The 26,374-nt window shown below is 47.2% G+C and overlaps 1 protein-coding gene across 17 annotated transcripts in view; it reads right to left on the bottom strand.

Moving 5' to 3' along the window:
* MPDZ (multiple PDZ domain crumbs cell polarity complex component) overlaps nucleotides 1-26,374 on the bottom strand; it is a 1,735,289-nt gene that overhangs the window by 927,401 nt on the left and 781,514 nt on the right. For all 17 annotated transcript variants that reach the window (XM_069626067.1, XM_069626068.1, XM_069626072.1 and 14 more), the window contains one exon: nucleotides 10,707-10,871. In XM_069626067.1, the coding sequence (XP_069482168.1) occupies nucleotides 10,707-10,871 (165 nt within the window). The remainder of the gene's footprint in view (nucleotides 1-10,706; nucleotides 10,872-26,374) is intronic.

Below are 26,374 nucleotides of genomic sequence, written 5' to 3'. Positions count from 1 at the left end.
TTCCATCATCACAGTAGATGCCAGTGAGGGTGGTCTGGGTGCAGTACTTTCACAAAAACAGGATGATGGTTCAGAAGAAGTGATAGCGCATGCATCACGTGGCTTGAAAGGTGCGGAGTTAAGGTATTCTGTACTTGAGAAGGAAGCTCTAGCATGTTATTGGGCAGTTGAGAGGTTCAAGAATTTTGTGTGGGGTATGAAATTCATTTTACGCACGGATCATAAGCCCCTAAAGATTATTTTCGAAAGTAAAGGTTTGGATAAGGTGTCACGCAGGGTAGCCGGGTGGGTTACCAGGATGCAAGCGCACACATTTTCTATGGAAGTGATTCCCGGGAAGGAGAACAGGTTAGCAGACAATCTCTCAAGGGTGAAAGTTGCAGACCAGGAAGGGTCAATTGAGGAGATGGAAATGGAAATGGTATTTGTAAACACTGAAGGAATTGTGTCCAAAGAAGAGTGGTTAGCAGAGATTGGAAGGGACGTAAGTATTAGCAGGGTAATTGCTTACGTATTGACGTCCGTATGGCCCAACAAATCTGAATTGGCCAAGGAGGAAAGACCTTATTGGGAGGTTAGGGATGAGTTATCTGTTATCGATGGTGTTATGTACAGGTGGGAGAGAGCAGTTGTGCCGGCAGGGTTACGGAGAAGGATTATCGACCTAGCACATACTGGTCATATCGGGATTACCAAAACCAAGGGGGTTTTGAGATCGGATTATTGGTGGCCGGGATTTGACAGGGAAGTTGAGAATCGACTGGCAGAATGTCAGTTTTGCATCAAGAGTGGGAAGGGGGTGGAAGCTAGAAAACAACCTCTCATTGATGTAGGTGTTCCAACCAAGGTTTGGAGTGAAATAGCAATGGACATTTTAGGTCCTGTTGAGCTAGGATATGGACGAGGAAAGTATGTGGTGCTTGTGGTTGATTTATTTTCGAGGTGGGTAGAATTCAAGGTTGTTCGTGAAGTATCAGGAGAAAACATGGTGAAGGTGTTGCAGGAAATTTTTGCGAATGAAGGGTTACCTGAAAGCGTTCTCACGGATAATGGAACTCAATTTGTGGGAGGTGTATTCCCTGCATATCTAAAGAAATGTGGAGTAGATCATAAGAGGGCAGCATTATATCATCCCGAAACTAATGGAATGGTAGAAAGGTTGAATAGATGTGTGATGGAGAGTGTACGAATGGGTGAACAGTGTGGTTTCGACAAGTTAGTAACCATTCAAAATAGAATGTGGGCTTTGCGCATGGCGCCACACTCAGCCACTGGATTGTCTCCTTTTGAGTTAATGAGGGGTAGAAAACCGTCCTCTATGGCATGTCCTCCATGGTTAGGGAGGAGCAGAGATTCGGATGTAGTTATTGATCAAGTGAGACATGTTATGAAAAAGAAGAAGAGTGAATGGGTTGTGAGAGAAAACAAGAAGAGAGGAAGGAAGGAATTACATGTGGAACTAGGTGACTGGGTAAGAATAAAGAAAGGTGTGGTAAAGAGGAAGGGAGAGCCATTATACTCTGACCCAGTTAGAGTAATTGCAGTTATGAAAGGTGCAGTGCGAGTAGATGGTGGTCAGGTTTGGAACAAAAATAGAGTTGCTACTGTGAAGAGAGGTCCGAGGTGAGGTGAGCCAAAGGTGAGGAATGGAGTTATGCATGTGCATCTTTAAAAATAAAAAGGGGAGATGTGTTGTGAAGTTGCTTATTCAGAGAGTAAGGCATAATAGGCATGTATTAGAATGCTATGTTCATCTGGTTCAAGTAGCTCTGGTGATGTCATAGAACCAACCTGCGAGCTTTTATGTTGTTTCAATGTTCTATGTTTGTCAGTTGGTATCTTTGCACTGGAGCAGAAAGGTCCTCAGCTGTGGGGGGTCTTTTCATCCTTTTACTTAAATAAATAACTTATATGAAGACTTACCTGAGACTCATTCGTCTCCATAACACTATCATCCTCATTTTCTCTATCTAAATTTAATCTACTCAAAGACAATGCTCTTCTTTCATCATTAACATGTTTTCCTCCTCATCCCTTGGTTTAGGAATCAGGGATCGGTTGCCACTCCCTTGAGTCCCATATTCGCTGTTCTGCCTTATTTGCTGATATATTTTATCAATACTTTCTCCAATACTTTCTGCATCATATCTTTCCTCTGCCTGTACTACTTGAGGTATTTCTTGACTCTTTTTCTCTGATAGGGAGAACTTCACTTATCGTGTCCCATTGCACCTGTATTTCATCGGTTGGTCTTATTCGTTCTTTAAGAATGAGACTGGCATAAAGACTTTGCTACGTTCTATTCTGTTTTATCTCTTCTTCCACTTCCCTTAATTTTCTTGCATCCCTTCTTACCGTATCTTCTTCTTGCCTTCATTCTTCCCTTCTTACTTCCTGTCTTCGTTCTTCTCTCCTTCTCTGTAATCTTTTTCCTTCACTTTTTGTGCCTCTTCTTCCTCTCTTTCTTTCTGTCTTATCCCTTTCTTCTATCTCTTTCTTTCATGTCATATTTCCTTTGTTCCTCTTCCCGCTTTTCATATTTTTCTTGTTCTTTTTATATCTGTCCTGTCATTCCCTGCTTTTTCTTCCTTGCTCATCCTCCCTCAACCTCTTTTCTCGTTCCCTATCCTTCTGTTCTTGCTGGTCCTGGTCTTCCCTTTGTTTAACCTACTCGATGCTTTTTCCATCTAACTTGAGTAATATCTGTCCTCCTATCCATTCGTTCTGTACGAGTGTTACCTCATCAACCCTATCCTTTTCTCTTTTCCATCTCTTAATTTCTCTGTCTATATCTGTCGATATATTCAATCTCTCGCCTATTTCTTCTTTATCTCGTACAAACGTACAAGCATCTTCCTTTCCTTTGCTCTCTTCTGGACTGTCATCGCTACTCTAAGTGAGAGGTTCATACATTGGATTACTATGCCCATCTGCTGCTTTTAATTCCTCTAAAGGATAAACTATCTCCTCTGTATCTACGCTCTTAATCTCGGAGGAAGAGGAGCTGAGGGCTCAATGCGCTCCCCATTATGCTGATTAAGCATCCATTTCTCCTATACTGGGTCTTCGTTTTCCTCGTGGTACATTTACCCAAGTTCTAAAATAAAACTGCCAGTCTTTTCTCCAAATTCTTTCCAGTGTACTCAGCATGCACATATGTGGTGAGGTGTTGTAATACTGCTTTTGACAATGATCCCCTTGTGGCCATGGCATGAACATTTTATCACCTGTGCCCTTTACTCATTCTGCACTGTACTTTTTAAGCTTGGGCGCCTGTTTTATTAATGTTTTACAAAGGTGCATGAGAGGAGTGTCCTCCATAGTGACATGTCGCAATTGACTGTTGATACTTACCAGATCATTATTAAATCTCTACCCATCTCAAAGTTTATTGCTCAACACTTTTAATCTCAAAACAATAAATATGACCAAGCACCATCAATCGCCGCTCAATCCTCTTTTGCTTCAATAATAATTTCTGCCTCCTGATTGGTGCCAATCGTTTACTGCACTGTAACTCAAAACAAAGTCACTTCCAACCTTCACAGTTTAGAACCTCTCGAGACGTCATCCATCAAATAATACTTAAAATAATAACAGAATACACATTAATACATTTTGTGATCACCTTTCCTTTTCCCTGTAATCATTTATAGTAAGAGGTATTCTCTCCTCGCCTCAAATTATCCAATTATATTACCCCGTGCAGGGTTTAAGACATCACCTAACACGGTCCCAATTGTGCGTATTCTCGCTCTTAATATTCTGACTAGAATTGGAGATGTCTTCTTCTATCTCCCTTCAAATAGGATTACTTAGGCGTTCCTTTATTTACACAAAAGTTCTCATTACCCCAAAATATCACAATCCCACCCCTTTATATTGCCATTTCCCTTAGTCTACTTACATCCGTTGAATCAACTTGAGGCCTTCGGTAATGGACTCCTCCTCCAATCCGACCACTTCACTTTCCATTCGCAGAGTGCCCATGGATACCAAGCAGGGATTTCTTCAAAGAGGGTCATGCCCACTGTCTCGGTTCTTCTTGCAAGTGTATTTCTATCGGCCGCTCTCCACAGGAAACTCCATGATCTTAAAGCTAATGGCAGAGGATGTCCGATTGCCCCAAACTCTAAAGTCAAACAAGTTTAGATCTAAAACCATCCGCACCGCTACCACATGAGTTTAAGGCCCTTGGAACGTGCATCTGTTAATTGATGGGATTACACCAGAATAATTCTGAGTCCAAATAACCGGACACACTCAAGAAGATGTCAAGTTACTGTTTTATTAACAATTATCTAAATATGGGAGGTTACAATGAACGTCAACAGACGCACCTTTAGTCTCTCCATGATATCCACAAAAAATACAATTCTGATACTTCATTAAGCGTCAGAGTGACGTCACACTAGGTGGCAATAGTAAAAACCTATCAAGGGTCGGGATTGGTTAAGGGAAACATCTCGATATACAATCATATAGGAGCTAGGATTGCTATTGGCTACCTTTATCAGGTGGACAACTTATGCCTACCTCTTCAAATACGTCATTTAAGAACAAATAGTTACTACACTGTGTTTCATTGGTCTTCTAAGCTAAAAGGTCCTTCGTTATACGGACTAATACAATTGGTTGGCACGCTTGTGCCATGTCTGGAATATTCCGTTCATTTAGCAGCACGTAAGCCAAGAGCCAGGTGCAGGGAGATAGCACATGAAGCTACCTCACTACCCAATTAGCCCAGCATCTCATCACCGATGCCTTCTACCATGAAATTGTCTTTGTACTTGGCCTTCAAGAATATTCTCATCCACAGAAGTGAGGGCACCCGCTATCGTGTCTGGAAATCCAAGTTCGAACTCTATTTCCAACCATGGCTCATGTGACAAGAGACCCGGATTCTGTTCATTCTGAAGCTTTTAAATGATTTAAACAAATTAAATAAGGCATCCTTTGTATTCTTTCTTAACGTGAGAGGATTCATCCTCTGTGTTAGGCAAAGTCTGAATGCAGTTCTCTATGGGAACACTACAAACAACTATGACTACAGGCAGGTATAGGCAACCCAACCTTTGGCATAGGCTTGTACTACACAGTTTTGGTAGCGTGTTGAGCAGCCAGGCTTATCTCAAGAGGGGACATGTGAGTAGTTGTGGAGTTACACAGAGATTCACAGTTACAGGTATTCAAATAAACTCTTACACTCAAGGTTTCTTGCATAAACAATTATTAATGTATTTATCAGTCAGTTATAAAGCCTTCTTTAGAAGGGAGCAATAGAATAGTAACACAAATGCACTTCAATACTATACACTCAGTTTCGGAATCAGACAAGATCATTTTGGTATGGCCCATAGACACAACCTACACCCACAGGTGACTTCAATAACAAGGGTGCTGGGGACATTAATATCTTACTGTTGGTATTCAGAACACTCTTAAAAGTTGGTAAAAGGCAAAGGTTATTAAAACACAAGAGATCACCAATATTCTTAAGCAGGGAAAATACTTTCAGATCCTCTTAGAAGAGTCATACAATTCAATAGGCTAAGCCAAAGTCAATGGGCAAAAGTCTTTGTATAGGATGCAGCACTTCAAGTAGGTAAATGGAAAAGTCTTTGCACAAGTTCTTGGGAGTCTTTGATAAAAAAAAGAAGAATCAAATGTAGGGCTACAGGCTGATTAGACTTGTGAGTTGTGGCAGTTACAAGCACTTCTACAGTAAGAGGTAAGTTCTCTTAGACTTATTCATTGCTAAGGTACTGTAAAACAAAAGATGCAGCTGATGACTTCTGTTCCTGTGCAGCTCTGCAGGTCTCACAGTTCCTGGGCCTCAGTCGTGGGAACAAGAGGGAGGACGTCGGGGGACTCCTGCAATGCACTGGGACTGGCAAAAACTGGCACCTTCACTTTCAGTGGCTGTTTCGCGTTTCAGCTCCTTGTGACCACCACAAATAGCAACAATGCGGTTCCAGGCTGCTGAGGTGGGCTTTCCTTGCTTCTGGGGTCCCACACTCTGTTGAGGGGGCTCAGGCCTGGTCAGTCCTGCTTCTTGGGAGTCTGGAGGATCTTCCAAAAGCTCTAGACCAGCTTAAAAGCAACGCAAACAATCTGGTGTTCCTCTCCCATGTTATACGGTTCCAGCAGCAACCCTGGAAATTCAACCAGCTGCGAGATGGATGTCCAAGTGGCTTACTTTAGAGTTGATTGGTCCCACTAACTTAAAGGGAGAAGCGTCCTTGGAGGGGCTTCTCAGTCGATGCAAACTCGGCAAGTTGGCACTGCAGCAGGGCTCCCCCGGGCAAACCAACAATCCATGAGTTGCAGCAGGCGTCCTCTTCAAGTTCTTCTTCAGTTCCTTCGTCCAGTGGTCGACTTTGCCTTCCAAGCCAAAAGACTCGCCTTTTATTCAGTTCCCTCCCATTCATTCCAGCCTAGCTGTCACTCAACAGCAGGGTGGATGTCCGGACAGTCAGGCAGCCAATCACCACAGAGTGCATTTGGGTCTCATTTCGGGCACCTCCCTCACTTCCTGCCTAACCCAGACACTCTGGAGCCAGAGGCGGGTTTCACTCAGAAACCCCACCAAAGGCGAAATGAACAAAGAGACCAATCCTGGTTTGGCACGCAGAGAAACTCTGTAGAAGGACCTTTCCACTTAGACATGGCGAAAAAAGAACACTGGGGGCCATTTTATCAAAGATGGCTCTGTGCCATTTTGAAAAAAGTGCTCTCGCGGTTGCTTTTACCGGAGCCGTGAACGGGTGCAGTAAATGCAAACCACAGTAGTTCAAAACAAAACCACTGCCACCAGCTATTCAGTGAGGAAAGGGCAACATCAAACATGTTACTTAAGAAGCTAGATAAAGGGGTTACTAAGTAACCCCTCCCGCACTCTATTGTAAGATAGTGTGTGCTGAGTCTAGAAAGTTACAATGATAAGTAAAGTCAATTTCACGTTACTGCTCTGGGGAACAGTATTTTATCCTAGAGAAGGTATTTAAACCTGAAGGTGCTTTGTAACAATTGTAAAAGATGATGCCTATGGAGTTTGTCAGACTCCATAACCAAAATAAACAGTGTAGAAAATCACAGTAAAATACATGAGAGCGTGGGAAAAAGGGTCACACTCTCTCTGGGTTAAACAAACCAAGGCCTCAAAATCCAGCAAAGTTGCTGGGGGTCTCTAAGGCGGAGGGAATTGGCACATTTCTGAGACTTCTGCCCAAGACTCTGCACACTCGTTCTAGTAGATAGCTGACCTCGATTTCTAGGATCTTGACTTCAGGCCAGATAGCCTCGTCCACGCAGCTCCACTAGTCTGCTATTCTACTGCGACACAGCTTCTCGTTCATTCTTAATGATTCCTTGGCTTGATATGTCATGATACCAATGTCCAGTTTCAATACAATGGCGGCTTTGCCTGCATTCTATTCACTACTGATAGCTAGCCTCTATGATGATTTGATCTACCTTGCATTTCAGCATCTGTACATTCTTCATGCTTCTGTTTTCTGCAGTACTTTGTTAACGTGTAATCTTTTTTTCTACTTTGATTGATCACTCGATTCTTTACTTTGTCATTTGTCCTCTAGGATCCATACATCGGGCCTCATTACGAGTCCGGCGGTAACCGCACCGGTAATACCGCCTGGTTACCGCCAGACTCGTATTACCATTCCGCCTCCGTGATTCCCGGAATTACCGGGGCATTACAACCCCAGTTTCCCGGGAATCACGGAGGTGGAATGGTGTTAATCCCCATTCCCATTGAGTCCTATTGGGCTCAATGGGAATGGGGATCATGGAAACACCGGCAGCATCTCGTAATGCTGCCGGTGTTTCCTCGTCCGCCTGCAGGTGGGCAGTGTTAAACCCGCCAGGTCAGACCTGGCGGGAACATCACCTCCCGCCTGCAGGAGTTGTGATCGCCCGGTATAGAAACAACGGTGGCGGCGGGTTTACCGCCACCGTTGTTTCCATACCGGGCGATTTGTAATGAGGCCCATCATCTTCATTTAATATCTCGGGACGTCGTGCACACTTTCTTATGACACCATCAGTTAATTTGCTTATCTTTTTCTCATATTCCTTCAGGGAGTTCCACCTGTAGGCTGTCATCAACTCAAGGGTGCATTCGTTATGGTCATCTTACTGGATAGGTATCCAATACAGGGGGTGTAGGATATCCTGCAGCTCTATACGCCTGCTCCTCTACAATTCCCCCTGGTAAAGAACTTGTAAGGCAAATCACGACCAGAACTGTGATACCCAGTACAGGAGTAGGGAGTCATTCTCTTGGACCAATAACATTGGTGCAACCTTTAGTTTACTTGCAAGTGTTGGGGAGAGAGAGAGGGACTTTGACACAGGACGGTGGACTTTGGGTTACAAGGACATTCCGACAACACCTGCAGTATTTTGAGGCAGGGAAAACCCTCATAGAAGTAGAGACATATAGGTTTTCTCTTCCTTTTTACAAGAAAATAAAAGTCTATAGCAACCACTATGCCACCTGCACGTCAGTCTCTGCCTTCAGCCTCTCTTACACTCCCTATAGATGTCCATGTTTGACACCAAACACGTTAAAATATACATCCTGTCCACAATCTCGATCTATGCTCCACCTTAATGAATCCACATGCACCCAAACTAGCACAAACATTCCTCCTTGCGCCCACTTTCTTATCTTCTTATCTTCTCCCTCCTCCTTTTTCTCCACAGGCTCAAGTCTGAGCGGGGCACACTATGCCAATCTGCAGGTAAGCCAGGAGCTCCGACACCACTACGATAGTGATTTATGCGCACTAAACAAGCCTTACAACAAAACATTAAATGCTGTGGGGATAACATGGATGAAAGGAAATGTATATCTTTCTAAAGACACAAATTGTAATGTACATTTTTAGGAAAAATTGCAATTTTTCAAAGAAAGTAAGGCCAGTTGGACCTTTTTTTGAGAAGTATGGGAGGTGAGACTGGGGAGGGAAGGGAGAAAGGGGTGAAGTAACGTGAGAGGGGGAGGAATGTCCCCTCATAAAGGATGACAGAGGTTTCTGGACTGTGCCCTCAGCATGGAGGGAGACAATATGGACTTCAAGGGGATGTGGGGTTTGGCCCGATTTATGTATCAGCGTACCCAGGAGACATCTTCTAGCGCTGGAGGTGTTCCCTTTTGTTGGAGGTGAGTTACTGGTGTCAATCGAGTGTGGTTGCATGGGGGTAGGGTGGGTGGGGGTGATTTAATTGTGCTGGTGCAAAGGAAACGCTTTATTGCTGACCGGTGTTGTTTTGACCAAAATGCTTATAAAGTTGATTTTTTTTTTAAACGGTGTGTTACATTTCCAAGAACTTCCCCAAGACCGTAATTTGTTGTCACATTGCATGAACTGACCCTTCAAGTCTCTTCGGTAATTCTCTCTTCAACCATTGTCACTTCCTGCTTTGCTACACGGACTGCCATAAAAATTAGATCATGAAGCGCACATTCAGTCGCTGAATTAACAGATGAGATCAGCTTACAGGGCCCTTTGTTTCATTTAGTAAATTGGCGCTTAAGCGATTAGTCAATTTGCACTGGGAAAAATAAATGAGGACGTGCTTCTCAAGTTTCATTCTTGTAATCATTTTTTTGGTAGCGGCAATATCATTTCGTCAAGGTAAAATACAGCTCTTGTTTTCCGGGATCAGCTTAAACAATATACATCCTTTTTTGGAATAAATCAAACTGTGTTTATGAGCATGTGTTAGCGCATGGGTCTTAAGCAATGTATGTGCTCATATAGTATGAGATCCACGTAAGGCTATCGTACATTTTCTTTAAAGAACTGTCACGCTGTATTCACAGGAAATAAATAATCTGATATAAGGAGAACTTCCTGAAATGTTGTCCCTGCAAACCATGGATCTCAATTGATTATAGTGTACGCTATACAATACATCCAATTGAAAATCAACTTGTGCGAGAATGCATGCGTGTCGGAGAAGTCCAAGCTACCACTGTTCTTGCTTCCCTCTTACACGCTTGCTGCAAGCAGGATCGCAAGTGGGTTGGCCAGGCTCATGCTTAAATGCGCTAAGTGTTTCACATTTCAAATTATGTAACCCACATGAAAAATAATTCATACACAATGAACACTTGTAAAAAAAATGAGCAGTGGCGCTGTCACTATTTTCCTAAATGTTTACAAGAAGAGAGGGACGATATGCCATGTTAAAAATAGTTTTAAACAATTGTTTGTCAAATTGTAGAAAATATTCCAATAAAGTGATAGTTCATTAATACTAAGTATGACAAGCCTACAGAGTGTACATTTCAATTAACTTAACATTTAAACCTTTACTAAAGAACTGCAACATGTCCCACGCAAAATGTACTCACCAGATGTATTCAACTACCAAAATGCCGTGCTCCCAGCACAGACTACGTTAACAGTAAACAAAAGAAAAAATGACAATGCATATGCACAGTTCTTGTCCCAGGGCCTACAGATAAAGAGCACTGCCGGGCTAGCTGCCCTGGGCCCATACTGAAGCAGCAAAGCGTCAGTATGGCAATCCAAGCAAAGTAACCGGAGCAGATGGAGGGGCAGCAACGTAATACCTTGGCGCGGAATGTGGCATGGAACGCAGTACACATTAGCCAAGATGATTCAAACATTTTCTTCCGCCCTTTGCGACCGGCGGTACGTGTTCCAGATTACCTTTGGCGTGGAGGACGGAAGAGCCATCCTGTAACTGACGTCCTCGCTGCAAGCGCTGCCATGCAGGGCAATCATGGAAGCCTGAAATGTGTCGTCCCCATCCGCGGGTGAATACTGCGATTCAAAGGTCGACTCCTCCGCCAGGCCCGCCTCACTCGTGTCCACCTAAAAACAAGAGCAATTCAATTAGCTGGTTTATCGGCAGTCTTCCTGACACCTAGCTGGCTTCAATCCCGCGCCTCATGTGCAGAGACTTTCTCAACACCCTTGTTACACTCCCCCTACTAACACAGCTGATGCCGGCGTAGATCTAACAACATGAGCCCAATACACTTTCATAGATATATCGAAAATTACTAGACCCCTGAACCAACAATGGAAAAAAGGCCAGCATATGAAGGGAACATTGTATACACCACATGTGCTTCAGTGCAAAGCACATAAATCAACAACTGCTTGCTTTTCACCTTATTTCCTTTGATAGACAAAACCTAGGATGACTAAGTTTACTGCTGCAGCAGGGCCCTAACACCTCGTAGCGCTGCATCTCGGATATACTGTCATCCTAAACACTAATAAAGGCATTGTTTTGAAAGACGACACTAATAAAGGCATTGTTTTGAAAGACGGTATATTCAAGTAATGCAAGGCCTGTTCAGCAAGTGGTGACACCACATTCTATGGCAAGACTGGAGGCCAGCATTATGCTTAAACTTCTTTTATTACTACTCCTCAGCAGTTTCAACAAATATAACAAAACTTTGAAAAGTGTTCAAATGTAACTTTTCCTTTCTGAACGACAACTCCCACAGTCTCTGTAGTCCATGTCCACACAGCCCAGCTATGACACACATCCTGTCCCTGGGCTCCTCCTCTTCTTTTACTGCTCTTCAAGCAGATAAGTACTATTTTATCACCTCTTCATATACTGATGTCAAATACTATCTTATGGGTATACTTAGGAAGAGTAGATGATCGGATTGTTATATAGCGGCATAACTCCAGTAATACATAATGTATAGTGCAGTTCTACTGTGAGAGGATATTTGCGCGCTCGCGTAAGGTAGACGGCGCGCCTTCAGGAGCATTTGCAGGAGCGACCGCCGCGAGCAGGAGACTTTCTCACCGAGTCGCAGCTTTACAAGTGAGTATTACGTTTCACCTCTGAGGGGCGAGCGGCCCGTGCCGTATGCCCGGAATGCTGGGGGTTCAGCTCAGCCCCGCGGAGCTCAGCATATGGCTGCGAGAGCCCTCGCCGTTAAAAAGGCGGAGCGGAAGCGCTCGGTGCGCTCCGGCCACCACCCTCGTGGAGCCGGAGCCCCGTGCAGCGTCCCGAAGTCGCATTTGAACTGCGGCATGATAGGGTAAGAAGCCGGGACCGGTGGTGAAAGTCTAAATGTAAATATTGATACAGGGCTAAAGGAAATAGGATTGATTGCCCTACGGAATGCCGCACGTATTGCAAGAGGCACAGCAAGATCAGCTGAGAAGCAGATCACGGTCCGCGGAAGGTAGAGGATCGCCTTCCACACAAATCAGGTGAATTGAGCCTGCACAAAATATACAAAGCCTTGCCAGGGGAGCAGCCTGTACACAACATATTTACCACAGCCTTTAAGAGGATAATCAGTCCGGTGAAGCCAAAGAAAAAATAATAATAATAATAATGATAAAAAGAAGTGTGCACACAGGTATCAGACCAAGCGCTGTAGGCGTGCCAAGACACCTGCCACGGGTACCAGGCACACATCACACTCCCGAAGATGTCTGAATTCGAATGAAGCGAGGAGAACCCGAAGATGTTGAAATTCGAATGGAGCGAGGAGGGGCCGTCTCTAGATCTCGCTGCCAGCTTTAAGGAGGTGCTGGGAAACTTGCTGGTCGATGCAGTGGTTCAGGGAATTAAACCCCTGCAAGAGAAGCTGGAGACCCTGGAAGCTGTGCTGAACCAGCCCAACGAAGGCACCAAAGAGACTGAGCACACGCCCACGGAAACCTCAGAAACAGGGTCAAAGGGGCGTAATAAGGGCCGGAAGAGGAAATCCTCTTGCGACCCCCAGTGCCCATCAGAAAGGGTAAAAGAAAAGACCCCGGAGGTTGCCGACACCTTCGCGAAGCTCAGATAAGCTTATTTGCAGCGCCAGGCAGTGCCAGACCTCACAAATCCCCACTCCAGGGGAGGAATATGGTGAAGAGGATGACCCTGGCTCGAAGAAGAGCCGGCAGGGGGGAGACCTTTTCTCACAAGAGGAAGAGGAAGTAGTAGAGGAGGATTGGGCTAAGCCCAGTGGGGGGAAGAGAGCCCGCAAGGAGAAGCACCTTGAAGAAGGGCAGGAAGACATGTTTGATCTATCCGGAACCCAAGATCCTCAGACTGGCAACCATCTCCCAGAGTTGCGCAGTACATGACGATGAGATTGAGAAAAGCAATCAACAAAGAGGTTAGACAAAGTCTATGAGCAGAATGCCCACACCCAGACCTCCCAGGGAAAGTAGCAGAGACCCCCGAGCTGGATCCTAAGATGCTGACATTTATGCCCAAGACCAGTAAGGACCGCGCAAGGGCATTGACAGATCATGGAGGAGCTGCCAAGAAAAGGTGTTCGATTTGGCAGGGCCTCTTGTGCAGATAATGGACCTGGCGGAGAGAGCTAAGGATACAGGGGAAGAAGTAGATCCCGACGCCTTAGCAGGCCGGGCACAAAAAGCAGTCTGCTTTCTGGGCAACGCTAACTGCAAAATTGCCTCGGAGAGAAGGAGAGGTTTGCTGCTCAGGATCGATCCGAAGATGAGCGATCTCGCATCATATAAAGCAAGAGAAGCAGCACAGGGTCTGCTCTTCGGAGAGACTTTTGGGAAAGAAATGGGCTGCTTTGTCGTAAGCCTCCATTCTAAAGATATTCCCGAACAGAGTTTTTGCCTGGCCCGGCCGCTTCAGGGGTCGTGCGGCTGGCCGGAATCAACGAGGGAGAAGACCCCCCAATCCCAGAGCCCAGTACTGGTAAAATAGACAACAGGATACTTTCTTCCCGGCCAGCGGACCCAGTGCCAGAGGACATAGAGGAAGAGGATAAGGTCGAGGTCAAGGATTTATACCAGGTGAGAGCAATAAGTTACCCTACAGTGGGGAGGGAGGACTGGTATGTTTTGGGAAAATTGGTGCATGCTTTCCAGCGATGCTTGGATATGGCAAACCGTAAGAGGTCCGCAGCTAGAGTTTATAGAACAGCCAGTAACGGTGTACTGGCCACACTAGCAGCACCTAGCGGGCGCGGAGCAAAGATCCCTAAATAGCGAGCTGTCCCAGCTAGCACAGAAGGACACCATAGAGCGGTACATAGCGCCACCCAGTTTTGTAAGCAACATGTTTCTAGTTCACAGAAAGAAGAAAGTATGACCAGTAATAAATCTGAAGGGATTAAACGGGTGGACCGTCTACCGGCATTTCAAAATGGAAGGCATTCATCAGCTCAGAGACTCCCTGAGAAAGGGGGACTGGCGGACGAGGCTGGACTTGAAGGATGCCTACCTAACGGTTCCAGTACAAGAGAGCTACAGAACATTTCTAGCTTTTCGCTGGAACAAGCAGCTCTGGCAATTCAAGACGATGTCCTTCGTTCTTGCGTCAGCGTCCTGGGCTTTCACCAAATTGATGAAGCCAGTAGCGACGGCGATACGAGAAAAGGGAATAAGGTTGATCATATACCTAGATGACTTGTTGCTCCTAGCGGAGGACCGAGACTCTGTAGTTTACCAGACGAGATGGGTACAAGACCTGCTCTTGTCCTTGGGGTTTCTGGTGAACCTAGAAAAGTCAGATACCACTCCAGCGCAGAGGTTAGATTTTCTAGGATTTGTCTTAGACACCAAGAGAGCTACCCTGGAGCTTCCAGCCCAGAAGATATGAGATATCAAGAGGGAGATCAGAGGGTGCCTGAGAAAACCGGTGATCTCCCTCAGAGTTTTAGCAAGGGTTGTAGGACTATTAGCGGCCTCCATTCAGAGCATATTTCCAGGGCCTTTGCACTATCGGCACTACAGAGGTTGAAAATAAAACACTTGTAGCAAGGTTTGAAGTATCATCAACAAGTGGCTTTGGATTCGGAGTCCATAAAGGAACTGGAATGGTGGTTGAAGAATATGGACACCTGGAGTGGGCGTGCCATCTTCGGAGCTCGACCAGACCTGGTCATAGAATCAAACGCCAGCAGACTAGGCTGGGGAGCAAGATACGGAGATCTGCAGACTGGTGGCAAGTGAAGCGAAGAGGAGCTTTGTCTTCACATAAACTGCCTGGAGCTTCTGGCAGGGTAATTTGCGATGAAAGCATTCACGAGAGGGAAGGTGAAGTTGTGCGTTCTGCTGAAGATGGACAATATCTCGGCAGTCCGCTACATAAATCGGTTTATAGTCATAAAGTCGAATGTAAAAAAGTCAAAAGTCATAGTAAAAAAAAAAATTTCAAAAAAAATTATTTCAAATACATTTTTTACTACGTTATTTATTTGAAATGGGGGGCTCCTCCCTAAGCCCCCCTTTTTTTTACCCCTTTTTTTTTTACTCACGGGACCCAAAAAAGACAAATAAAAACGAAACTCGAAATTTTTTTTCCGACATTTTATTTTTGACATTTTTGTCATTCGACTTTATTGATTCGACTTTATGACTGCACACCACATAAATCACCTAGGAGGAACAAAGTCCAGGATGCTGGCCGAGCTAGCATTTGATTTTTGTCATTTCTGCCTCCAGTCAGGAACGTTGGTGATGGCAGAGTATCTGACCGGATCACTGAATGTGGTGGCCGACTGGAACTCGCTGACGGACTCCAGCGACTGGAGGTTGGATCCAGCAGTCTTTCAGATCTTGGATCGGAGGTGGGGTCCAGTGCACATGGACCTCTTTGCGTCTCGTCTCAATGCACAGACAGCCGATTACTTCAGCTGGAGGCTGGACCAGGAAGCTCGAGGGACGGACGCATTTCTGCAGGAATGGTCGGGTGGTCCGCACTATGCTTTTCCCCCCCTTCGTGATGCTGAGCAGAGTTCAAGTGAAGTGTCGGAGGGAGAGAGCAGAGTTAATTTTTGTAGCACCGCTGTGGAAGTCACAAGTGTGGTTCCCGACTCTAATGAAGCTGGCGGTAGACCTGCCGAGGATGCTCCCCGAAGGAGACCAAATGCTCACGGACCCAGTTGGGTCGTGTCATCCTCAGAGTGAGATGGACACTCCTGCTCATCGCGTGCAGGATATCTGAAGACGCTGGGAGCTTCCAGGCAATTCGGTGCAAGCTGCAGAGCTTATTGCAGAATCCTGGGCTCCATCCACTAGGAAGAGCTATGACACGGCTTGGGCCAAGTGGACTAGTTGGTGTAAAGGGAGAAGTCTTCATCCCATTTCTGCCCCTGTAGTGGCTATATTGAATTTCTTAGCTCAGTTGTTGCAAGACGGGAGAGCATTTCGTACCATAGGGGTGTACAGATCTGCGATTTCTGCGTGGCATCTACCGATCGAAGAACACCCAGCAGTAGTAAGGCTCATCAGAGGAGCCAGATTTAAAATGCCCCCAGAGCCTAGATATGATGTGTTATGGGATGTGACAGTGGTACTGCGCCTGTTGGAGAGCTGGCCAACGGACAGGTAGTTGTTCCTTAAGCAATTATCAGGCAAGCTGGCAATGCTATTATGTCTAGTATCTTTTAAGTGCGTATCTGATGTCAAGGCGCAAGAATTAATAGGAGATCCTTCGGGTCGGAAGGAGTAACCTTTACAATAGTCAAAAGGACTAAGACAAGAACTTTCAGGGTTCATTATCCTTATTTCCCAAGTAATACCAAGTGGTGCGTCGCAAGATGTATTAAGGAATATGAGAATAGGACAGCGGAGAACAGAGCAGCAGGTACTAACCAGTTACTGATAGAATAGCATGTAGAAAGCCTTTTCACGCAGTGTCAACAGTCACCATTGCTAGATGGGTCAGGGAAGTGATGCAAGCTGCGGGAATTGACCTGAGAAGGTAAGGAGCGCACTCAGTAAGGGGTGCTAAGGCTTCCAGCGCCTTTACGACAGGAGTATCATTGCAAGAGATTATGCTAGCGGCAGATTGGGCTAGTGATCGTACTTTTAAAGAATTTTACTTTAGGTCTGGCTGGTACAGTGTTGGTTAAGCTTTCAACAAGCATAATGCTCACTTCCAGTCTTTCCATAGAATGAAGATTACCCCAGCTAGCAGCGCAGGGAGTATTAATTCTATTAAAGACTAGGAGGCGAGCATTAAATTCCCACCCAATCATATATTGTTTGATAATGTAATATGTTTGGATTATAACAGTACATGGACGCGCCACCCTGATATTCTGCATTGTTTTTCATTAGGGCAAGAGCAGAAGAATAATTGAGAGGAGAGGCCAAGGCCATCAAGCTTCGGGCAGGCAGCCGAGGAAATATTGGCGCTTCAGTTGTCAAGTTGGAGGAGTTTTCGCACCGTTGGCAAGACATGGTTATGAAGTTCAAGTGACAGTTCAGAGCACGTAAAAGAGCAGGAACCCAGGGACAGGATGTGTGTCATAGCTGTGCTGTGTGGACATGGACTACAGAGACTGTGGGAGTTGTAGTTGAGAAAGGCAAAGTTACATTTGGACACATTTCAAAGTTTTGTTATATTTGTTGAAAATGCTGAGGAGTAGTAATAAAAGAAGTTGAAGCATAATGCTCGCCTCCTAGACTTTAATAGAATTAATACTCCCTGCACAGCTAGCAGGGGTAATCTTCATTGTGTTTTGGAAGGCAGTATATTCAAGATCTAGTGCTGTGTGGTGTTGGGTCCCTGCGCCCTGATGGCCGTGGCCACCAGGGCATTATGAAGGGGGACCTGGGCCGAACAAGCTGCAGGCAAACGGCCTGCACTGAAACGTCCTGCTTCGCCTTCTCATACCCTTATCTATCCCTCCTTCCTCCTCCTCACCCATACCCACCCCACCAACATATACACACACATATATATTTGTGTTGGTCATTCGACCTACAAGAGTCCAACTAAGAGTCAATGAAGTAAGTGTTGTTGACTAAAGGACAGATTACAGTTATTTACACATCTGTTTGTGCCCCATCATGACCTTCGCCTCGATTATGGAGAACTTCAGAAGTTATTCTGTGACGAGTAGCCTAATTCTGCATGGACTACTTGGCAATATATGAAGGTCGTTTTTTGCTGTTTCAGTAAGGAACAAGTTACTTACCTGTAACTGTGGTTCTCCAGCATGAGTCTTAAATGGATTCACATGCTCATGAATATTCTTCGTTGTCAGGCTGGGAATCATCTGTGATATTAAAGCAGTTTCACTTTAAAGCTAAAACAGCCTGTTTTTGTAGCCTATTGGCATCACTTTGGGTCCTACTGCCCCTGCCAATGACATGCGTCCTCCTAAGCTCCACCCCTGCTGGCCATCTTCAGATTTGGTTGCGCACGTAAAGTGGCAGTGAGAACCAAGAAGACCCAGGGAAGGGAAGGATGGAGGGTTTGTATGTGAATCCATTTAAGATCCATGCTGGAGAACATGAGTTACAGATAAGTAAGTTGTTCCTTCTCCAGCATAGCACCTTACATGGATTCACATGCTCATTAATACAATTACACAGCAGTTTGTTTGTTTCTTTATTTTTGTATAGTGCGCACCACACCCAGAGGTATCTGGGCACATTACAAGTATATACATGTTCATGGTTACAGAATAGGCAGTAAGACAATGCATTACTTACCGTAAAAGCATTTCTGATGGTTGTATCTGCTTAGATTTACATGCTGTGCATAGTCCGGCATCCAGTGGTCACTGCGGAGTATTGCATTTTGTTTTTCGTAGTCAAAAAGGGGATGTCGACAAGGTGTGTCTGTAACACTATCCCCATAGTGACGTGCATCTTACCCACAATCCCTCACGTGTCGAGGTCCCTCTGTTTGCATTTTTTCTGCCCTGAGGGAGTCTATTAGACATGAGTGAGTACAGAAAAGAGAGATATAGAAGAAAGACTATGTTCCTTCCATCCGAGCGGGGAGGAAGGGTGGGTGCATGTGAATCTAAGCAGATACAACATCAGAAATGCTTTTACGGTAAGTAATGCATTGTCTTCTGATCTTTGTTAATCTGCTTAGAATCACATGCTGTGCATAGACTAGCAAGCAGTACCCAGAGTTGGAGGTGGGTTGTGAGAAGGAACAGTAGAAAAAAGATGTTTTAATACTGCTTGTCCCACCTGGGAATCAGATCTAGTGTTTTGTAAAGGTGTGAACAGAACTCCAGGTTGCCGCTTTCCAAATGGACTCAAGAGGGACATTTGCAATGAAAGCTATGGAAGCCCCGGTGCTTCGAGTGGAGTGTGCTCTCGGCTTGAAGGGTAGTTCTCTCTTAGCAAGAGTGTAACAGAGAGTGATGCATTGTACAATCCATCTAGAAATAGTGGATTTTGAAACTGCATCTCCTTCTCTTCCTGCTGCCACCGAGATAAAGAACCGATTAGTCTTTCTCAATGGTCTAGTTCTTTCCATATAAAACATCACGGCTCTGCGAACATCCAGTGTATGCAGGGTCTTTTCACTTAAGTTTTAAGGATTTTGAAAGAACGTCGGTAGTTCTATTGACTGGTTGACATGGAATTTAGAGATACATTTTGGTGCAAACCTTGGATGTGTGCGTAGAACCACCTTATCCTTGTGAACTGTTACAAAGGGGTCTAGTACAGAGAGCGCTTGTAGTTCACTTACTCTCCTAATGGAGGTGACAGCTATTAGAAAAGCAGTCTTAAGAGTGAGGTCTTTAAGTGTTGCTTTGTGCATGGGTTCAAAGGGTGACCCCATGAGCCTGGTTAGTACCACATTTAGGTACCATCCGGGAGTGGGGTTAGCTATGGGAGGGTGGATCCTCTTCACTCCTTCCATGAAGGCTTTAATAACTGGGACTTTCCACCATGACACTTTAAGTTGGGAAGTGGTGTATGCGGAAAGTGCAGCTAAATGGACTTTAATAGAGTTAAACACCAAGCCTGAGTCTAGTAGGGGAGTCAGATACAGAACAATTTGTGTGGGAGAGCAGTCAACTGGGTTGATGCTCCTTCCTCTATACCAGATGACAAATCTTTTCCATTTACTAGAATAACATTGACAAGTGTCCCATGCATCTCTGCGGGAGTTGTAAATGTCCAAATTCTATGATCTGAGGAGCCAGGCTGCTAAGTTCATGGTCTGAGGGCATGGATGTAGTTTCCTGCCCTTGTCCTGTGACAGCATGTTGTACGGGCAGAGAAGTTTCACTGGAGGAGATAGGGACATCTCCATTAAGTGAGCGAACCAAGGCTGTCTGGCCCACATAGGGGCCACCAGTATCATAGTAACTTGTTCCTGGTGCATCTTTTGTACTATCTTGTTGAGAAGGGGACTCGGGGGGGGGGGGGGGGTGGGGGGGGTGGGGGGGTTTGACCGTAAACACATTTTCCTGACCATGGTATCGATAGACCATTCCCCTTGGATTGTTTCTGGGGGTACCTGGAGGCGTAATCTTGGCATTGGGAGTTCTCCAGAGTTGCCGAACAGATCTATTTCTGGGAATCCCCATTGTGTGAAGACGTCGAAGACTATGTCTTCGTGTAACCGCCATTCGTACTCTGAGGGCAGAGGGAAGTCTCTGCTGAGTTCGTCTGCTAGCAGATTGAGTTCCCCTGGTACATGTTGTGACAGTAGGAACATGTGTTTGAGAGCCCACTTCCAGATGTTCTGGGACAGCTTGGAAAGTCCTGGAGAGTGAGTGTCCCCTTGCTTGTTGAGGTAATACATGGCTGTGGTGCTGTCCGTGAGGATCATCACTGTCTTCCCTTGCAGGTGTGCCTGGAAGGCTTTCAGTGACTTGAACACAGCTAGTAGCTCCAGTAAGCTTATGTGCTTGGATGCTACGCTCGGAGTCCAAACTCTGTGAGCAGTCTGATGGAATAGGTGAGCCCCCCATCCTTTGAGGGATGCGTCTGTGGTTAGAGTGGCTTCCACTGCGGGGGTGGCGAATGGTTTCCCTATTACCAGGTTTTCCTTCGACCACCACCGTAGCGAGAGAACCAAGGCCTGCGAGACCACCACTAGATCGTCCCATTGTCCGATGGCCTGACACCGCTGGCTGTTGAGCCACTTTTGCATTGGGCGCATGTGCAGGCGCGCGTGAGGTACCAAATAAATACATGACGCCATCATTCCTAGTAAGCGCATTGCTTTGCGTACCGTCACCTCTCGACCGGCCACATATTGAGGGATTTGAAACAGCATGTTTTGGACCCTCTCGTTGGAGGGGAAGACAAGGCTGTCCTTTGTTCGAATTAGAGCCCCTAGGAATTGTTTGATCTGGCTGGGGTCTAAACTGGACTTCTTCTCGTTGATGGAGAAGCCCAGTTGAAACAAAAGGTCTACAGTCTTTTGGGTATTTGAGAAGCATGTTTCGTAAGAATCCCCTGTTATGAGCCAATCATCGAGGTAAGCGAATACTGGGATGTACAACCTGCGCCGGTGGGCCGCTGCCACTGCCAGTACCTTCGTGAATACTCTCGGTGCTGATGCTATGCCAAAGGGTAGCACTCTGAACTGGTAGTGTTTGCCCTCTATCATGAAGCTGATGTATTTCCTGTGCGCTGGCAACATTAAAATATGAAAGTATGCATCTTTCATGTCCAGTGTTGTCATGTAATCTCCCTGTAAAAGCAGGGGGATTACCTCCTGTAGAGTCACCATACGAAACTTTTGAGGTTTGACAAATTTGTTCGCTGGGCGAAGATCTAGTACAGGGCGCATGGTTAAGTCCTTTTTGGGTACAAGGAAGTACACTGAATAAATACCTTCCGTTTACTGGGATAGAGACACAACCTCTGTAGCTCCTTTTTATAGTAGTTGGTCCACTTCTTGAAGAAGGATGGCGAGGTGTTCTGGCGACATGCGTCGTCCCCTTGGGGGTCTGTACTTAGGGGAACTGCTGAATTCTATACAGTAACCGTGGGCTATGGTTGATAGTACCCAGCGGTCTGATGTTATACCCTCCCATGCTGGAAGAAAGGATGTTAACCGGCCCCCGACCGGTGAAGCATGGGAGGGGTCCCAAATCTTTGAGTCATTTGGTGTTGGTGGCTTGGGAACCTCTAGGGGTGGGACCCCGACCTCTTCCTTTGGCACGACGCGGTCCTCTTTGGTTGTATTGTCCACTGGTGCCTTGGTTAGAGGACCAGTTACCTGCAAAGTATTGCTGCTGCTGTTTTTGCTGCTGGCGTTGGCCCCGAAAAAAGCATTTGTTGCCATTACCACGTTTGTTGGGAGGCCTTGAAATTTGGTCTAGGGTTTTGATGGTGTCAAATTCCTTCTTTGCGGTCTCTAGTGCCTCATCCACCGTCTTACCAAAGAGGTTTGCATCTTCTATAGGTTTGTTAATTAGAGATGCTTGTGTTTCAGGTTTAAAGCCTGAATTACGTAGCCATACATGGCGTTTGAGGAGGATTCCTTGGACTAGGGAACGGCCAGTCATTTCTGCAGCATCCAGAGTATTTTTAATGATGCTTTGGTTGATTAAGGTCCATTCAGTCACCGTGGCTAGAAGCCGATTACGTAGGGGTTCCTGTACCTCCTCAATGCCCTTGCGTAGTTTGCTCCATTGTGCATCTGCGTAACTTGCCAGCAAAGAGTTGTTGTTGGCAATTCTTGCGGAAAAGGCAGCTGAGGATGTAATCCTCTTTCCTAGGGCATACCATTTTTTACCCTCTTTATCTGGTGGTGCCTCACTAGTTGACAGCGGGACCCCTGCTCTCTTCCTAGTATTTGTCACCACTAAGGAGTCTGGGACAGAGTGGCCCCTGATGTATAACGGGTCCGATGGAGAAGGACTAAGGAATACGTTACTTACCTGTAACTGTTGTTCTCCAGCATGGGTCTGGCATGGATTCACATGCTCATGAATATTCCCCGTCGTCAGGCCGGGAATCCTCGGTATAGAAAAAATCAGTATCAGTTTTGTTTCTGATCTGTCTTCCTCAGTAGTAACCAATCACTGGTCTCTAGGTCATCCTGCCCCCAGCCAATGACTGCCCTCTCCCTAAGCCCCGCCCCTGGCAGCCATCCTCAGATTTGGTAGCACGTGAAGTGGCAGTATGACCAAGTGAAGAGCCGCAGAGGGGTAAGCAGGAGGGTTCGCATGTAAATCCATGCCAGACCCATGCTGGAGAACAACAGTTACAGGTAAGTAACTTGTTCCTTCTCCAGCATGGGGTCTGGCATGGATTCACATGCTCATGAATATAAGAATACATAGCAGTATACACATGCACAACCACGGGAGGTGGCAAAAGGCTCAATATCAAGCAATACAACAACTCAACATTAAGCAACTCTTGCCTCCTCACCAGTCTCACCTTAGGCGAACATGTTGCGCAGCACTGCCTGGCCGACTCTGGACTCCTTCCTGGAATCCCAGTCGACGCAGTAGAATCTCGTGAAGGTGTGCGTCGACCTCCACGTAGCAGCCCTGCAGATGTCGAGCAGGGGCACACCAGACAGGAACGCCGTAGTAGCAGCGATCGCTCTGGTCGAATGGGCCCTCGGACGGCCTGGCATTGGTCGGTTTTCCAACCGGTGACAGTGCATGATGCAGCCGGAGAGCCATCTGGGAATTGAAGTCTTCAAGAGAAGCTTCCCCTGATTCACAGGTCCAAAGTTCACAAACAGCTGTGATGTCTTCCGAAATCTCTTTGTGCGGTCCACGTAGAACTTCAGCGCTCTAGCTACATCCAGCAAGTGCAGAGTCCTCTCAGCCGGCGACGAAGGCGACGGGAAGAAAACTGGCAACACCAAGGGATCGTTGAGGTGGAAGTCTGACAGCACCGTGGGCATGAAGGAGGGGTGCGTCTTCAGCACCACCCTCGTGTCGTGAAAAGTCAAGTATGGAGGCTTGCAAGACAGGGCCTGGATCTCTCCTACTCGTCGTGCAGAGGTGATGGCCACGAGGAATGTTGTCTTCCACGACAGAAACTTCAACGGCACTGAATGCATAGGCTCGAATGGGGCCCCCATGAGCCTAGTTAGCACCACGTTGAGCTCCCACGCCGGGGCAGCGGCCTTCACCGGCGGGAATGATCGGAACAGTCCTTTCATAAATTCCTTCACCAGACGATGAGACCACAAGGACGCCCGTCCTGTAGTTCGTGACGTGAGACGGCAGCCAGATGTACCTTGATGGAAGCGTGAGATAGGCCAGCCTTGACCAAAGACAGTAGGTATGGCACTCATACTCGTAATCCGCAGAGGGTTAATCTTCTGTGCACGGCACCAGACAGAGAACCTCTTCCAATTATGTCCGTAGCACTTGAGAGTTGAGGATGCCCTGGCCTTTGCAAGAACCTCTCTGCAGTCGGCCGGGATTTCGTATCCTCCAAACTCTAGTGCTGCAGGAGCCAGGCCTGCAAGTTCAGCGACTCTGGTTCGTGATGAAGAATGGGGCCTCCTTCTCTGGAGAGAAGATCCGCGTCCATAGGCAGCTTGACTGGTGTGGACGCTGACAAGCCCAGAAGGTCCGGAAACCAGATCTGCCTCGGCCACGCCGGTGCGACGAGTATCATCCTGCACTGGGACCTCTTGAGCTGGCTGACGAGCCGGAGTAGCAATGGCAACGGCGGGAATGCATAAAGGAACAGGCCCTCCCAGGGGAACGAGAAAGCATCACCCATGCTCCTAGGTTGGGGAAACCTGCTGGCGAACCTCCGGCACTTGGAGTTCGCCGCCGTCGCGAAGAAATCGATCTGGGGTTTGCCCCATCGTCAGAAGAGTCGGTCCACTTGATCCTGGCGCAGTTCCCCCTCGTGGCACAAGCGCAGCTCCCTGCTGAGTGAGTCGGCGATGGTGTTTTTTATCCCTGCCAGATGAAAGTGTACCAGAAACATCCCTTGGGCGACAGCCCAATGCCACAGATCCTGGGCTTCCTTGGATAGGGCAGGGGATCTGGTTCCGCCCTGCTTCCGAATGTAAAACATCGTGGTGGTGTGGTCGGTGAAGATCCTCACCACCTTGCCCTTGAGGGACGGAAGGAAGGACCTGAGGGCCGAGAACACTGCACAGAGCTCCAAGATGTTGATGTGGAGAGTCTTCTCCTCCAGGAGCCAAAGGCCTCTCGCGTGGAGACCCCCGGTGCACGCTCCCCAACCTTCCAGGGAGGCATCCGTCATCACCGTCACCTGGTGGGCCGGGGCTAGGAAACCTGTTCCCGGTGTCAAATGAGCGCGGACACCCCACCATCGTATCGCCTGACGGAACGCTTCGTCGAGCGGGATCCTGTCCTCGAAGCTGCCCGTCGTCTGGATCCAGTGGGCGTCGAGGAATTCTTGCAAGGGCCGCATCCGAAGTCTGCAGTGGCGCACCAGATAAATGCAGGAGGACATCATTCCGAGGAGGGACTTGATAGACCTCACTTTGGCCACGTCCGTGGCCAGCAGACGTTGCACCTTTCCTAGGATGGTCCTTATCCTTTCCTCCGACGGTGAGGCCCGCCGCGCCACTGTGTCGAGCTGTGCTCCCAGAAACAGGGCGACTTGCGAAGGGACCAGGTGGGATTTTGGAAAGTTGATGGAGAACCCTAGGTCCGTGAGCAGCTGGACGGTCTTCGCAGTGTGTTCCACGGCAAGCTCCCTTGTCCTTGCCCGTATGAGCCAGTCGTCCAGGTAGGGGTAGACGTGGATCCCCTGCAGGCGCAGCCGTGCCGCCACCGATGCTAGGCACTTGGTGAACACCCTGGGCACCGATTTTAATCGGAACAGGAGGGCCTTGAACTGGTAGTGCCGCCCTTTGACCACGAACCTGAGGAACTTTCGGTGTCTCTTTAGAATAGGGATGTGGAAGTAAGCAGCCTCCAAGTCCAACGACCACAGGAAATCGCCCTCCTCCAGCTGTCCCAGCACGTGCTGGAGGGTGACCATCCGGAACTTCTGTGCCTTGATGTATTTGTTTAGTCATCGCAGTTCCAGGATGGGACGCCATCCTCCTGTCTTCTTCTTCACGAGGAAGTATCTTGAGTAAACTCCGGAGCCCCAAAGCCTCTTCGGGACGAGCTCGATGGCACCTTTCCTGAGCATCGCCCTTACTTCCAACAGCAGTTGAGGGACGTGATTGCCCTTCCTGGCCACGGGAGGAATGCGGGGGCACCTCTTCTGGAACTCGAGGGCGTGCCCCAGGGCCAGGGTGTCCAGCACCCAACAGTCGGTGGAGATGGACTCCCACACGCTGACGAACTTCGTCAGCCGGCCTCCCACCGGGGTGCTTTGGCGGGGGCCCGACCCGACGGTCGTTTCAATCTTGCTTGGAGGCCGCTTTGCCTCCTTGAGCACCTTGGCGACGACGGCGGGATCCGCCTGACTTGCCGCGTCCCCTGTAGGCCTCCTGCGACGAAGACTTTGCCGCTTGACGGTACGTAGAGGGAGGAGCTGCTGCCGGCTCCCTTGGAGGCACCCTGTCTGCCTCCGGAGCTCCGAAAGGACGGCCATCGCTGTTGGAGCACACCTAGTGCACGGGCCGTCTCCGTCTTAATCGCCTGGAGGGATTCATCAACCGCCTTGCCAAAAAGGTTGTTCCCATCGAAAGGCATGCCTAAAACCTTGGTCTGAATGTCCTGGTGGAA

Source organism: Ambystoma mexicanum, chromosome 6p, assembly GCF_040938575.1.
Source record: "Ambystoma mexicanum isolate Mex_15411 chromosome 6p, UKY_AmexF1_1, whole genome shotgun sequence".
In the NCBI taxonomy this organism is placed as follows: domain Eukaryota; kingdom Metazoa; phylum Chordata; class Amphibia; order Caudata; family Ambystomatidae; genus Ambystoma; species Ambystoma mexicanum.
The sequence above is the reverse complement of the archived record's forward strand: the minus strand, read 5'-3'. Positions and strand labels throughout refer to the sequence as shown.